Here is a 16154-nt window from a genome sequence, read left to right as displayed (position 1 = left end):
TTAGTTTAAAACCATTACCCCTCGTCCTGTCACTGCTGTCTCTGCTAAAAGGATTGTCCCCATCTTTCCTATCGGCTCCCTTTAAGTACTGAAAGGCTGCAATCAGGTCTCCCCGCAGCCTTCTCTTCTCCAGGCTGAACAAGCCCAACTCTCTCGGCCTGTCCTCATAGGAGAGGTGCTCCAGCCCCTCGGATCATTTTTGTAGCCCTCCTTTGGACCTGCTCCAACAGTTCCACATCCTTCTTGTGCTGAGGGCTCCAGAGCTGAACGCAGGACTCCAGGTGAGGTCTCACCAGAGCAGAGTAGAGGGGCAGAATCACCTCTCTCGACCTGCTGGCCACGCTTCTCTTGATGCGGCCCAGGACACGGTTGGCCCTCTGGGCTGCCAGCGCACATTGCCGGCTCATGTCCAGCCTTTTGTCTATCAGTACCCCAAGTCCCTCTCAGCAGGGCTGCTCTCGATCCTTTCATCCCCCAGCCTGTACTGATACTGGGGATTACCCCGATCCAGGTGTAGGACCTTGCACTTGGCCTTGTTGAACCTCATGAGGTTCACACAGGCCCACCTCTCCAGCTTGTCCAGGTCCCTCTGGATGGCATCCCGTCCTTCCATTCCCGACAATAAGGCATCCCTCGGCTCCATCGCCCACCGCTACCACACGAGAGCAGAATCTGGAACCGCGTGGACCAAACCAGGCCGAGATGACGCGACATGGCGGCGGACGCCAGTGCCTCTGCTCTGCCGCACATGCCGATAGCTGTCAGATCACCTCCGGTACCAGGATTTGGGATTTCAAACCACGAAGCATTAAGTATTTCAGAGCAAGGTTTGCAGCACGCAACCGCTGCGAGGTTTAGCAGGAGCTTCACGGGAACGGGACAGCAAAGCCTCCCGCACTGCCCAGGAAACGCCAGCGCTCGCGCAAGGGCCGACAGCAAGAGTTTTTGGAGAACACAGCACAAGTAATCGCTTCCCTTTTTCTTTTAACCCAAAGCCAGAAACAGGAACGGTGACATTTACAGCGAGAACCTTCTGGCTCACAGGTACGCATCGACCAAAACGCGTGGGTAACTTGTATCACGGAAGATGAAGCAAATATTGAAGTATGATTTGCATCATCACAAATTAGAGACATGGCGTATGCGCTTTGTCCTTTTAAGTAGCAGGTCATTACTTCTTAGACTAAACAACAATTTCTAGACTACCCCACGTTTATTAGGAATCCAGTGATTAACAGAAATTAATCCTTGTCATCTTCTTTAGTGATGCAAAGGATATTCACCGCGGGTAACCGCACTGGGAAGCTGCGTACCCCGGTGAGCTCTGTGAAACACGCACCTTCAGCAAACGGCAGGCCAGGAGCTATTTCGGGTAGCGCTAAACCACCCTCGCTACACTGCAAAACCCAGCTTTTAAACATACAATTTCTATCTTTGTGGAAAACCGAGAGCAGAGCGCGGAGGAGCTGCCTCTAGAGGGCACGGCGAGCCCGGGGGGGGCAGCACCCACAGCCGCCCAGGGGAAGCGTTTCCAGCTTTTTCCTGTGTCCCAAGGCCCGGAATTGGCTCCAGGGGCTCGGCAGAGCGGCGGAGGGACAGGGAACGCACCGAGGCACGGAGCTCCTTGCTGCTGAGCCCTTCCCAGCGCCGCGAGACGGAACCGGGCTCAGCTGGAGCCCAGCGCTGGCCGTCCCTCCCCAAACTTCCAGGTTAAATCCCGCGTGGGAAGTTCAGCGACCTACAAACGCCGAGACTCGCGCCAAGGCAGGGACGGCAGCAGCCGGCGTCTGCGGCCCGAACCAGCCCCAGCCCGCCACACCGGGGCTCGTCCCCCAGCTGCCCCCCGGAACCAGCCCACACGGCTGCGGGGAGCGGAGCTGCGAAGAGCTGCGGGGCCAGCGTGGCATGACCCCAACGGATCCGCGGGTGCCGGGAAGGGTTCTGCGTGGCCACGGACAACGACCACCCCGGCGAGGCTTTGGCCGCTCTCCGAGCCCTCAGGGCCGTCCTGCGCCGGGAGCTTGGCGGGACCTGGGAGCTGCCACCGTCGCCGCGCTCCAGCCGGATTTTTCTCCGGCCGAGGCGGCTGCGTGTGAACCGGCCTCGGATGGCGGCACTGGGGCTCTCCCCTCCCGCACCCCGCGGGGCCGCCGGCGCACGTGACCCACCGGACACGTGACCCGCCACGGCAAAAACCATGGCAACGGCCGGTCCCAGCCGGTGCCGCCCGGCTGTCATTTTGTGAGGTGAGGTCGGGCTCAGGTGCCGGCGGGGAAAATGGAACGGCCGTGCCCGAGGGTTCCCACCACCCCCGGGGGCCCCGCCGTCACGGGTCACCGGGCGTCTTTCAAGCCAAAGGAGAAAAAAAAAATGGGGGGAAATGGCAATATAATTTAAAGCCCTCGAGATGGACTGTGTCGTGGAGCCCTCCCGGGTTTGGGTTCAGGCTGGAAGATGGCACCGGCCGGTCCCCGAGCTCTCCCGGGATGCCACGAGGAGGGAAGCCTTCGTCCCGAACCAGCTCGACGACAGAGCACCAGGCCATCTGCAGCGAAGCGAGACCAGCAGAAGTTCTCGTTCGTCGCCCATCTGAATGCTCCACCTCTGAAAAAAAAACCCACCAACATTTCGGAGGAGGGGGAGCGCAGCTCGCAGCCCACCGGCTGAGCCACGGATCACTCGGCGGGGAGCCAGGCGGCGTGGAGGGAGAACGGCTCACGCTCTCGATGCACGACCGGGCACTGGGAGCGGCTCCCAGCGCTTCTTGTCAGCCCACGGCCCGGGCACCGGGAGCCGGCACGGACGTCGGTTCGCCCAGCCAAGGCGAACAGCGGCTGCTCGGCCGAGCCATGATACCCCGCGCCTTCCCCCATGGCCCTTCCCATGACGGGCCAGGAGCTCCTGCATCCAGAACCCCCGCAGCCGGACCAGGGGTCCCCTCTGTTGCGGTGGCTCCCCCCCATCATCGCCTCACACTTGGGAGACAGCAACACCAAAACAAGGTGTCTACGCAAGATTCCACCGCTTTGCGCAAAAAAAAGCGGCCGAAGCCTTTTTGTAGGACCACGCTATGAAATCTGGAACTAAGAAATCAAACGCTGGCCCTCGGAGCTCTGCAGTAAACCCCGTCCTGTACTCGGGCGGGGAGCAGGAGACAAGCCCAGGACCGCCTGGCACCAGCCTGACCAGGCTTCATCTGAGGGCTTCCCCGAATCCGTACGATTTCTGTTTTCCAAGATACGATATTCCCGACGGCTACATTATAAGACGCTGATCTAACAGAAGCTGCATCAGAAACCACTGCATTCAGGGTTTTAAAATCACGTGTTTCCACAAAAGCATTAAATAGTCGTATCTACTTGGGATCATCTGCCTACGCCGATTGTGAGTCTGCTGACAGGCGACCTCGCAGAGGAAAACCCTTCTCAACAGAATCACAGAATATTTGGGGTTGGAAGGGACCTCTGTGGGTCACCCAGCCCAACCCCCTGCCCAAGCAGGGTCACCCAGAGCAGGCTGTAGAGGACCTTGTCCAGGCGGGTCTTGAATATCTCCAGAGAAGGAGACTCCACAGCCTCCCTGGGCAGCCTGGGCCAGGGCTCTGTCACCCTCACAGGGAAGAAGTTCTTCCTCACGTTCAGCTGGAGCTTCCTCTGCTTCAGTTTGTGCCCGTTGCCCCTTGTCCTGTCGCTGGGCACCACTGAACAGAGTCTGGCCCCGTCCTCCTGACCCCCACCCTGCAGATATTTAGAGGCATTTCTAAGGTCCCCTCTCAGCCTTCTCTTCTCCAGGCTGAACAAGCCCAGCTCCCTCAGCCTCTCCTCATAGCAGAGATGCTCCAGTCCCCTCACCATCCTCGTAGCCCTCCGCTGGACTCTCTCCAGTAGCTCCTCATCTTTCTTGAACTGGGGAGCCCAGAAAAGGGGGGAGATGCTATGTACTTTGTAAGGCACCACACACCGACCACAGCAGCCAAGTCGAGTTGCATTCTGCGTTACAGGATTTACATCCTCAGCAGCACCACTGGCTGCAGAGTGAACGAGGCGGCACAAGACTGAGCTCCAGAAACGCGGACCAGAACTCTGCAAAACAATCTTCCTTCAAAACGGAGTTTGCTTTACTCTTTTGTTAGCCTGTGTGTAAAGCAAAAAATTCAAACCAGATGTTTCAAAATAAGACAGACAATGGAAATATCACCACTTTCAGAAAAATACTGCCACCAGCAGTTAATAATTTGGGCTAACTGCCCTGATACTATGACCTTTATCCTCTGAAGCCATCAGGCATATCCTTCAGCTAAATAAAGACACAGTTCTGTTATTCTCCCTTCAGCTTTCACGAGTGCTGCTGTCTCAACCGTTTGGACTCTGCGCTAGAAGATGAAAGCGGGGCTGCTGCCCAGCTATGTACACCCATTTAAGCACTCACAGCAATAAAACACAATTTAACAGAGACCTTGCAGAAAGCTTGTAGAAGGAATCAAACGCAGACCTCCCAAGTCACAAAGTACCCTAAGAAAATGGCCCACGCTTCCTCCAGCGTCCTCTTTCCAAACCCCCGAGCACAAGGACAGACGCGTCACGCCATTCAAGAGCTCGCCTTGGTGTCCTGGAGCATCCTGTAGCAACTCGGAGCATAACAACTACTCCAGAAAAAACCAAACCGAGCCAAAAAGCTGCTTCCCCACGGGGACACAGTGTATTTGTCGATGTGAAGGAAAGCAGAGGGTCAGGTGGCCAAACCCAGCCCCTTCGCTGGGCTAGAGGAAGAGTAATCACATTTTTAGCTTGGAGATGGTACATCCGAGGTCTGAGGCGCCTCGAGGTGGACTCAACTTTTCTAACAGAAGTTTTAATGAGGTATGACCAAGGAAGACCAAGCTTAAACTTAAGACTAGTAAGAAGAGACAAGACTGCTGGCTCTGGTGGAGGGTTTGAGTTCAGAGGACTCGCGCTGCAGCTCACAGAGAGCTTCACCGGGCTCACGGAAGAGCTGCCGTACTGCAACCAGCAGTCTTGGCATCTGTTCGTACTGATCCAGAAGCATTACACAAAAAATAAGCTTCCTTTTGCAGACCAGATCTTATCCATGCTCTAAAATGCCCCTTCGATCACTCTTCCGAGGGGCAAAGGAGGGGAAGATAAAAATAAGAATCAGTGCAATGCTCACTTGGGTTAAAGTTACAGAACCACTGAGCTGAAACACCAAAGCCCCCGCCGCAGAGCTAGAGCCCTGCAGAGCCCCGTCCTGCGGCACCCCAACAGCTCTGTCCGTCTGCAGGTCACCAAAAAGCTTCATCTGCAATAGCAAATATGCAACAGTTTTGCCTCAGCCCATTCAACGATCTCTTGTAACACCCTCATCCAAAAATATTTGGCAGGGAAGACAAACAAGGAAAGAAAAAGCAATGCTGCGGGGATTTTTTTTCCTGGAAATGTTTTATCTGCATGAACCAAAGAAGCTGCAGTGGATCTAGCGACCGTGGTGCCAAACTGAAGCAAAACAAACTTGGAAACTGTCATCAGACTCTGTCTGCATTTAAAATAAAGCATGAAAATTCCCCAGGAAACTTTGACATCGATTTTGTCACAGTGTCCCTCAAGTACAGCACACACCAGGAGGCACCGACACAACGTACGTACGCCGAAAGCACGGGGGGGTCCTGAATTTCCAGGCTCCCGAAGGGGAAGAGGGGACCCCACTGCTCATCACCAGCGCCGCCGTGAACACTGCTCCCAGTAAACTCCAGTAAAGGGGAGAGGCTGGTCAGCCAACACCGGCTGCATCCCGATGTGCTCTTTCAAGAACACATTACAATTTCAGGCTCAAATCTGTTCATTTAGGAACTTTTAAGTGTGATTGGCCAAATTAGAAAAAACAAAACAAAACAAAAAAAACCCCCCAAACAACCCATGTACCAACCCAAAATCCTTCAAAGCACCAAAATTCAGTATCCAAACCCTAACGTGAAAATTCAGACCACGGCCACTGGGCCAACTTTCACACATTTTCAACACAATTTCTATTAGAGGGTATTTTAAATTATCCCGTGTAACAAAAGGAGAACACGATTATTCTGAGGTTCCCGAGCAGCGCAACATTTGTCAAGCACACAAATCATAACCAGCAAGACCTAAAAGTAAAGGAACTGCAAAGTTCAGACAGACCGTTTGCCCGAGAGCACCAGCCCTAGGGATGTCCACAAACTCGTCAGTCCCCTCTTCCCTGGCGGTTTTTATTTCAGCAAACAAGCAGCAGGTTAAGTCAGGCCAGCCCTCACACAATTTCCAGAAGCAAGAGCTCAAAGCTGTGGGTATATTCGATATTTGACTGTACCACAGATCAAGAGACAATAGATGGGGGCAAGCAATTTTTGTGGAAAATAAACCAAACATATCAAATGCAGACTTTTTGGCTTATCCAGACTTGTATTTCAACTGGAAGGAAAATCCGGACTCTGGAGCTTAATGCAAGACGATGACACAACACATGGAGTGGTTTGGGGATGTGGGGTTTTTGTTCGTTTTGGGTTTTTTATTTTTTAATAAAATAAGAACCTAACTGATACAAAATCTGTAGGAATAATTTCTGTTTATCAGCCAGCCTTAAAGTGTTTTTGATCAAGCCACAATTAATGCAGATAAGACAGTATGGCTAATTTACCACTCTTGGTAAATAGAGAAAACACAGAGAGGAAAACAAAGAGGAAAAACAGCAAGATGCTCAACTGCCTAAAAGGTTTTCCAGTTTGCTGTACAGAGGACACACTCATCCCAGGATTGCTAACAAGACCAAGCAAGAGCTGGGGATCAGCCGACAAACAGCAGCCAACTCTCACATTTGTGTTTGATTAACAATATCATCCTCACTATTGCCATGTGTGCTGCGACAGAACCGTTTCCTCTCTCTCTGTCCCTTTCCTTGGACCACGGAGAAGCCTTGCTTTCCAGAATTCCGAAACAAAACCTATTCTGAGGTTATCTGTTTGGAGAGTTGCTAGAATTTTGAGGATTTAACCAAGCACAGCACAGCTGCTTAAGGGGTCAAGCAGCAACCTTGCCTGTAAACACCCCCCACCTCTACTTATGAGCAAGGTTTTCCGAAAATTTGGGTAACAGCACGCTGCTCCTGAAGAATCCTGATGTTTTTGCTCCAGAAGAGAGAACCATTTGTCCTTGTAGACCCGTCTGAGGACAGCAACGCCCGTCCAGTTCCACGCCTGTGTCCAGAAAGATCCCTCCTGGTCTCCACCAAACCCTGCTGTGAGTACACCAGAACTCAGCAGCTTAACCTGTACTGCGTATGCAGCCAGTCCGTTTTGTATGGTTTGGGAAATAGTACTAGGAAAAAACCCTGGAAAATGGTCAGAACGTGTGCTGCAGATGAAGGGGGCTGCATCTGGAGCGCAATAAATGCAGCAGGCAGTACGATCCAAGAACGGCTCCAGGAGAAAACCCCAGCCTCAGCTGGAAGCAACTGATGCTCAACACAGGGCAGCATGGCAGGAAACTCACGTATTTAAGGGGAAGGAAAGAACAGAGGAAAGGTGAAGAGCGGAGGAGAGGGAGAGCAGAGCTTGAAAGCACGGTAGGACGTCAGGATTCAACCAGGTTTGACAAATGTTCTTTCCCTCCAGCACCCGTACTGGTGGAAATCAGTGCATTCACGAGCAAAGCGATTCACGCCTCGCTGTTTTACCATCCCACTGCAAACCAGACACGTCCTTATCACGGGGGGAGGACTCTCCTTCCTCCCATTCCTTCTCCGCAGTGGGCCCAGGATAATTACACGCCAGCATAGCGAGCTCCCAGCGCTGCAAAAACTCCAGGCAGAGGAGCAAGACTTTGGTTTGGCCTTGCGCGACCTCTCATCAAAGACTTCTGCCACTACAGACTTCCCTCTGTTTCTTCTGGCATCAGAAAGTGTGCTCAAACCAGATCCTATTTTTAAATTTAGCTTGAAGGTTTAAAAGGAAGAAACAAAAAATTAAATGTATTTAAGTTCAGCGCAGAGATATTGCCAGGTTTGTACTTCAAATCTTGAAAATCAACTGATTTTAGAAAGATAATCCATTCAATCAACTTTATGTCAGCTAAACTGTGGTTATTGCTGGGCCACTTTTCCAAGGAAAATATTATGTTTTCAGTTCTAAAAGCATTAAGGAAGTCTAAAAGCCAAAACACCATACATCACTAAGCATGAAATTTACCGCCAAAGTTTGTAGCAGTTTGGTCAGTCTAAGCAACAGCTCTTTGTTCATCTCAGAAAACCAGCTCAGCTGCTTTGAAGACACAGGTCTGATGCAAGCTGCATGCTCAATTCCCCTGAAAACCAGAGGTCTGGAAAGCTAAGTCCCACGCTTTAAAAATAAAAAAATCCTTATGAAATTAAGATCCACCGTCCCTACAAATGCCAGCTGTATTCTTCTGCACGCCAGGGATCAGGCTCATCCAGAGCCAAGCTGCCTCTCTATCACAGGCATCTCCAGACTCGGACCGTGCTCGCTTGGAGATCTTTGCATGCCGAGGCCGGTCAGCTGCTCAGTGCCACGTTGATGCTCCGGGAGCGGAGCCCCGGAGACAGGGACGCCGCTGTCGGACTTCCAGAAGTTTGTGGGATCCTTCAGGCTCGCGAGATGACCCAGGGTTTAATTCGTCTCTATTCAGAATTTTATACAAATATGCATTATGAAAGGTGTTCCAACTCACAAACAGTATCCAAAGAGCTGATCCAAAGCCTTGTGAAAAATTCGCAATTATATTTATCATCATTAACTTCAGCTGACTTGGGATCAGGCTGCCTCCTTAGGCAAGTGTATTTTTTGTACGGGGAAGCCTCTTCTCCCTCCTTGTGGAAACTGAATACAACAATATCCTGTTACCACCTGAAATAAGAACGCTGTGCGGGGAGGGGATGTTCTCATCTCCTCTAAACAGGCGTTACTGCTCTGGATGCTCGCTGGGAAGTTACGCGTACAGCCCCTTGTCCACCATCCCAGTTGCACATCTTGCAGAGACGGACACCAGCAGAGCAGAAACACTGGCACACGTTTCAAAAATATTATAAATTCACAAAGAGCATAGGCATGTGGGAGCAACTGCGGCAACAAAGGTTAGAATAGCCAATCCTAATTTACTCAATTTTTGGTACGATCAATCTTTTTAGATATTCTTCAAAAAAAGAGCATTCATACCTGTGTTAATTAGTAGGTATCAATTACGCTAAAACACACCTTTGGAGATTTACCCCTAGTCAGCACAATACAACTGCCTGACACGGCAGTCCTCCATCGCCCCAATTAACTGCTTCTCCGCAAGACACAAGCACCTCCTCAATGTCACGTGTAACTGTCCCTTCAGCAGTAGTTTTATGGAGAAAGCTGAAAACTAGGACTTTCCCTCAGCCACGCTGATGGAAGAGGTCTTGTTTCACACATACTGAACCAGTATTAGGACAAAGTAATCATGCTCTTGCAGTCCAAGTTATTTCTCTTAGAAAAGCACCCAAAGTTGGAAGAAGTTTACAGATGAACTGCCATCCAACACCAAAGGCGCCCATTTTCTCAGTTCGCACCCACAAGTGCCCCTCTTCCCGATAATTCCTGTGCAGTTGATGAGGATCTCGTGTTTTCAGTTTCGCCCCTCAGATCCGCGCTGCTGTAACACCCGACGTCCAAGCAAACACAGATTTATCACTTCGAGAATGGTTTCAGCCAGTTTGCACAGACAGGCAGGTCTCCGTTCTCACGCCTTACCACTCCAACATCAGCTGCTGCCAGAACCAGGAATAATCAAGGCTTCTAGCCCTTCCGCTCAATATAATACTACCGTGCCATAAGGAAAAAAGCAAGACTCTGAAGGGCCAACAGCATGGCCACAGAATTTTTGACAAAAGTTTTCTCCTGGCACAGCTAGAATCTGGGTTAGAAGTATGGTGGGAGAGTCGGAATCCGGCCTTAAAGCGATGCCCGTAAATCTGTCAGTCAGAACCACCCAATCCACCTGTGCATCTCGCATACAAGTCAGAGGAAAAGCTTTACACTTCTGTAATAATAAAATTCCCCAGAGTGATAGGGAACTTTGAATTCATGCTTTCAGATGTCAAAATTCAGACATCTGAAGGAGGCTGGACTTCCAAGAAAGTATCAAGAACTTGTCCTACAGGGAATTGCTGCAGACAGGTGCTGTCTTTCCAGAATACTTCTGGTGTCAAATCCACAAGTTACTTCAAGAAGAAAGTCAGACTTCTCCGTACATACCGCTCTGCCAGGAAGAATCAAGTCGCAATTAAAACTCCTCTGTTCAGGCAATTACAATCTATTATTTTTCCTATATCACAGCTCAATTAAAACACCCCAAACCACTCTTCCTCACATACACCTCAATCAGCAGCTGGCAGCGCATCCTCTTTACAACTCACACCTTTTTCTATTCAAGACCGTATTTCTGTACTCAGCTGCTCGTCACAGCTGCCGCTGCTGTCAAAGCCCGTGGAAGCAAATCAGTGCGGAGGTTACACAGAAGGAGCTGTCGAATCTCATGTGAAGAGCCAGAGCTGCAACATACACGTAAAGCTGGAATTCTCTCTACCTTTAGGACACAGAGGACTTCTTCCTGGCGCCATCTGACCACATTTTACCGTGCTGCTATCCCAAACGTCGCAGTGCCACTGCGGCACGTAGGTCGCAACTCACCTTTTTGAGGTACTCATGTCCACAGGCTCATCTCCCGTCTGAACCTCCACTTTAATGGTTGCTTTCACCTCTCCACTTTTTAATAATCCTTGCACTTTTCCAGCTCCAGGATCTGCTTTTAATTTCATGTCTCCTTCAGCATTTATATCTGTTCCTAATAGTCCTTTCTCCATTTTTATTTTCTTACTGTCCACATCGTTATGCGTTACTTCACGTTCTAACGCTCGTTTCTGACTTCGTGTCCTGCATGCTTCCTCTGTCATTGTCAGGCTCTGGGGAGAGAGCAGACACAAACGAGTTAAGTACGTTGGAAAAAAGTAAGTTGGACAAAACACCTTAATTTCAAAACAGGGCAAAGTACAGCGGTTACTGCAAAAGAAGTTCAGAAAGAGCAATAAAAGTTTTGCCGGTATGCTCCCTTACCCTATCTGCAACATACATCTCAGTCTGAAGCTATTAAGCACCCAGCACCACTGTACTTACACTTTTCATGTTAAGCAAAAACAAGCAAACACAAAAGCAAAACAAGAACACACACACCAACCCCACCAAGCACAAACTACAATCACCAAGGAGAAAAAAAAAAAAACACAGCCTGCACTGGAGCACAGGCGAGCATACAAACCCCCACGACAAAGGGAGTTTGGATCTTTACCAGCAGGCAGGAAGAATGTATGTATTTGCCTCACATGCAAATAAAGGCAATTACAGAATTCTAGATTAGGATCTCCCTGGGACTGCTGCCGTGCCTTTGTGCCTTTCGGAGGACCTAAGCCTGACTGCAAGTTTCGGGAGTCAGAGACTACGGGGACAAGGACCACCACACCCTGCGTGAGAGAGGCTTCCACGCTTCTCGACAGCCTGTGGCCAGGCGCTAAGGCGCTGCCATCGCAGTAGTCAAGTTGAGACTTTCTCCCCTCCTGGAGAAGAAGCCAGGCTTCTCCAGGCGCAGAGCAAGCGCTGGGCTCAGGGAAGCCAGGCTTAACCCCTCGCCTGCCGGAGGTGCGGGAAGTTTGGCCGCTGGTGGGCTCTGACATCTCAGCCCGCACTTCGGTACCTGCGGACACCCATCCACCGGCCGCGGAGCTGAGTCAGGCTTTGATCCCATGACATCACTGGGCTCCACATGACCCTTCCCAGGATGCAGCCTGCGAGACAAAGCACTTTCCAGAAACCAGTCTGAGCCGGCGGCAGGCAACCCGCAGCGGGGCCAACCCTGCCGCCGGCCGGCACCCCCGGAGCATCCCTCCTCCTCCTCCTCCCACAGCACCCACCGCTCCCCGCCCCGCGCGCGGGGTCACCAGGCACCAAGGGGGTGACATGGGGGGAGAGAGAGAAATACACCCACCCCCCCCCCATTTTTTAATTAACTAATTTATTTATTTATTTATTTTAAGCATTCCTCCCATCTCAGATTTCTTTCCTCCTCCTTTTAAAACACATTTCAAGAGTAAGGCCAAGGCACAATCGTTGACCAAAGTCTTTGAAATGTTTTTAGCAGCGAGAGATTAACATAATTATGTAACGTAATTAACCTCTGCTCACCCCCACCACCCCGTTATTCAACAATGTCACACAGCAGTACGGGAAATTGCCGTTTTGATAGCGCAAGCCCCATGCAAGTGACCCCAAGTTTCTCTGAGTGGTGTTAGATGAAATATGTATTGGGGAGGGGGGGTGTTGGGGGGCGGGCGGGGAATTAAAATCCCAGTCAATACACAAAGTGCCTCCCCCTGGCTGATCTGCATTTACAGCGTGACCACGCTTGCGCTTAGAGTAACGGAGGAAAGGCATGTTTTACAGACAGGCTAAGAGAATTTTGGTATTTATGAAAGCGAGCAAGCGGCACGCAGCCAGCAGCACGGAGATTTTCGGCGTGGCTCAGCGTACCCCAGCCGACAGACAGCAGCCTTTTCCAAACCCCACTCCACCTCAGACAGCCCTCAAAGCACAGCTTTTCACCCTAACGGCACCTCAGTTCAAGCATCTCTGCTGACAAGCCGGCAGCAGGACAACTGCTTCTCCCCCGAAGCAGCGACCCGACCGCCTGACCGGGAATCGCAGATCTCATCCCTGCTAACTCGGTGCGAACGGATCTGAATCCGGGGCTAAAACAAAGGACGGGCCAGCTATCGCCCAGCTTACGTGTACCGAGATGTGCCATTAATCACAGCGACTTTCTTGAAGCAAGACTGCTTAGTCAGTAGGAAACCTCCTTAAAAAAAGAAAAGGAGCCTGATCTGGGTTCATTTTTCGGTATCTTCGCATTCTCCCTCCTCGCCGGGGTGAGGGGCAGCGACCCAGCAGCCTGCGCCGATCCGAGAGCCGCCGCAGCACTTCAGGCACTCTGGCTCCAAACTTTAGGAACATTTACACAACGCTGCGTTTCTGCTCCTTCATCTTCCCCAGTTCTGACCAGGATGGGGGAAGGCAGTATCCGGAGCTGCAGCGGGATGTTTCACGCACCGGCACACGCAGAGCTGGCAGGCAGAACTCTGCGCGCTCACGGCGGAGTCTTCCTCACCTGTATTAACATCACCAGTGCTGGAAACGATCCAAATATCTTATCAGCACTAAGTTTTATTAAAAAAATTAATACAGTCAAAATCCTAACGTCAAGACAGGTAATGCATCCTGAGTATTTCACCAGGCGCCTGTTCTCCAGGTAACCAAGACAGCTCACCTGGGAGTGACGGGAGAGGCAGGCACTGAGCACCCCGCTCGGAGCATTTCCAGGGGCAAACCCTTGTGCACAAGCTCCTTACGAAGGTCAGACGGAACAGACTAACAACCTTGATGAAAATGCACGATGTACCTTTCCAACAAAGCCCTCTCCTATTACAAATTCTCGAGGACGTCACATCTTGCACCCTGCCATTCCTTTACGAACTAGCAGCAGCCATTTCTTCGTGTAACCATCACCCCCTTTTCAGACACCGACAAACTTTACCGGGAAACGGCCCCAGCTTCCCCGTGCCTTCCCTACTCGCACAGTCAAACAGCAACACCTTCGCTCTCCTTCGAGGAACGGTGCTGCTGCTCCGACAGCTGTTCTGCAAACCAGAAGCCGGTCCAAGTTTTTGGTGAAAATTCACAGCGTCTCGTTGCAGCGACGTAGGCTGGAAAGCAGCAACTGGGGACAGCAATTGCTAGAGAGGAGCACTTGCAGCACAGCTGGAAGAGCATGTTGTGAAGATCTACGTTAGTGGAAAGACCTTGGGACGAGACTGCAGTACGATTTTTACAGCTAAATCTGAAGATTGCCAGTGCAGGCTCAAGGTTTATGCACGCCGTAACAGAGAGATCTGGTTGCACAGTTCCCCTACCACAAGAGCAATTAAATCTTATTTATTGTAGATGAACCCTAAAACCAAGCTCCCTAAAATAGTTTTAACCCTTTCAGGAAATAGTACCAGAAAACAATTTGCTAACACAGATACAGAGAGACTTCAAGGAAAATTAACGTAGCACAGAGAAGGAGAGGACAAAAAGGATAAAATAATGAGCAGGATTTGTCTTTAAAAGCCTACTCTGCCTCTCCAGGAAAAGAGACGAAAACCAGTAATGTCAGAGACTTTTATAGGAATCAACTGGGTTGATGGGCCCTGTCTCCTACCCGTCAGAGGGCACCGAGAAGCAGGTGTACGGTTTAGGTGAGTCCCTGGCAGGACCCATGTCACACAGCAGACTGCAAAACTCTTCCCGAAGCAGCCTGAACTCCAGGTCTGTAGGAAAAGGTTAAAGCCAGACGGGTGCCCTGGAAGAGGAGGAGGAAGAGCACGCCTGAAGAGACCGGCTCCGGCAGGGACAGTGTCCTTGTTCCTGGGGAGGACGCGAGGGCTCCTCGCACGACGGGAGCAGGAAAGGGAAACCCAAACCCACCCGGGAGGAAAACTCCCTCCCGCCTGCAAAGCCTGCCATTTGCTTAACGCCCAGCACCGAGGACGGCATGCCAGTCATCTCATGAGACTCGACCACCACTGCTGAACAGCACCTCACCAGAACGCTCAGTGACCAGCCCTTCAGTCTGCTGGATTTATTGAGATCGCATCTTCAACCGATGCCACTAGACAAGAATAAATCAGCTGGATGTTTCAAAGTATCCAGGCTGTTTCAAGGATAACGTGTCACTTCTGAAGCTACTCCTGAAATCCCCACTTCTGATTCTCCACCATTAACAGCTGCAGGAACCGATCAACACGAACAGCAAACAGCTTCGCTTCAACTCAACTACACCTTTTATTTGAAAGGAGGAAGAGAAAGTAAGGATTACACAGTAAATTTTAAGTCTTATGGAAGGTTCTGCTTTTTATTACATGGAATGGCACAGCTCAGGGAGGAGCACCCAGGACCCAAGCAGCAAATACTCAGCTGTAAGTGCTATTGCTGTAACAGATTAACTACTAGGATCAATTCAAGAGGCAGTTCAGTATACCACATAAAACGCAGTCAACGCCTCAGACTGCAGGCCATTACGCTGGTCACCCTGCAGTCCTGTCAAAAGCTCCCCCACGCAGCTCCACTGTCCTCCGAGCACTGCGACAAACTGGAAAAACCCAAACCCTCCTGAATTCACAACCTATTTGTGCTGGCCTGGTCAACATTGCGTACGCTTGCGATGCCACTTGCGTGCTTTCCATTGGAAAAAGGGTCAAGAGAGCTTCTTGCCATCTTCCAAACCCTTCCTCCTTCAAAAGAGGGGAGCAGCAAGACCAACAACACGAACCTGGGTTAGCCCAGCCAGTGTCTTTCCCAGCAGGGGTGCGTAGGGTAGCGCGACACGCAGCCCGTCCCCCGGCAAAGGGCTGGGGATGCTGCAGCGATCACCTGCTTGCTTGCTTTTGCCACTGCAGGGAAAAGTTACGGAAGAGGAAAAAAACTCACAAAGTTCCAGTTTAAGGCTTGGGAAATAAATTACTTTGTGCCGATTTTCCCAGATGTACAGTCCAGCCTGGAATAAACCCCAGCAGCTGCAGAAGCCGTGCCCAGCTCACCTGGCTGCTGCCTGACCGGGGCATGAACGGGCAGCCAGGGCGGCAGCCGAAACAGGTCTGATGCACAAGCACACAGAGAACACCGACACGGTACATGAAGACAAAACCACAATTAAAAAAGAAAAAAAAAAAAAGCAGGCGTTGCTTGCTGTTTGTAATGTACACTTCCACTTTTCCCCACATCACATTCAGAGTCATCCCTATTGCCTCCTCTCCCGTTCATGATTCATAACTTCCTCGTACAAACTCCAAGTGATTCCTCCACAGAGTAGTTCTGCTCACTTTTCACTGTTTAGCACAGCTTGATAGTTTGAAGTTAAAAGGACTGAAGTTAAAATCACATTCCAATGCTTTGCTGGAGTCGTCGGCAGCGCTGGCGAGCACCGGCAGCAGACACGGGTCCGGCACAGACCACCTGCAGACGGGCTCTGGTCCCGCTGCGCCACACACTAACCCCTCCAGCCATG

At 51.0% G+C, this 16154-nt stretch overlaps 1 protein-coding gene across 11 annotated transcripts in view; it reads right to left on the bottom strand.

The window, feature by feature from the left end:
- The window catches only part of GATAD2A (GATA zinc finger domain containing 2A), a 67690-nt gene that overhangs the window by 14588 nt on the left and 36948 nt on the right, over positions 1-16154 (bottom strand). For 10 of the 11 annotated variants that reach the window (XM_075443917.1, XM_075443916.1, XM_075443918.1 and 7 more), the window contains one exon: positions 10694-10965. In XM_075443917.1, coding sequence (XP_075300032.1) covers positions 10694-10956 — 263 coding nt within the window. In that variant the 5' untranslated portion in view covers positions 10957-10965. Of the gene's footprint in view, positions 1-10693; positions 10966-11750; positions 11801-16154 lie in introns of those variants that run through there. The other variant, XM_075443921.1, reaches the window with a different exon arrangement.

The sequence above is a fragment of the Opisthocomus hoazin genome, chromosome 27, assembly GCF_030867145.1.
Source record: "Opisthocomus hoazin isolate bOpiHoa1 chromosome 27, bOpiHoa1.hap1, whole genome shotgun sequence".
NCBI lineage: Eukaryota > Metazoa > Chordata > Aves > Opisthocomiformes > Opisthocomidae > Opisthocomus > Opisthocomus hoazin.
This window is presented reverse-complemented; position numbering and strand designations above follow the sequence as displayed.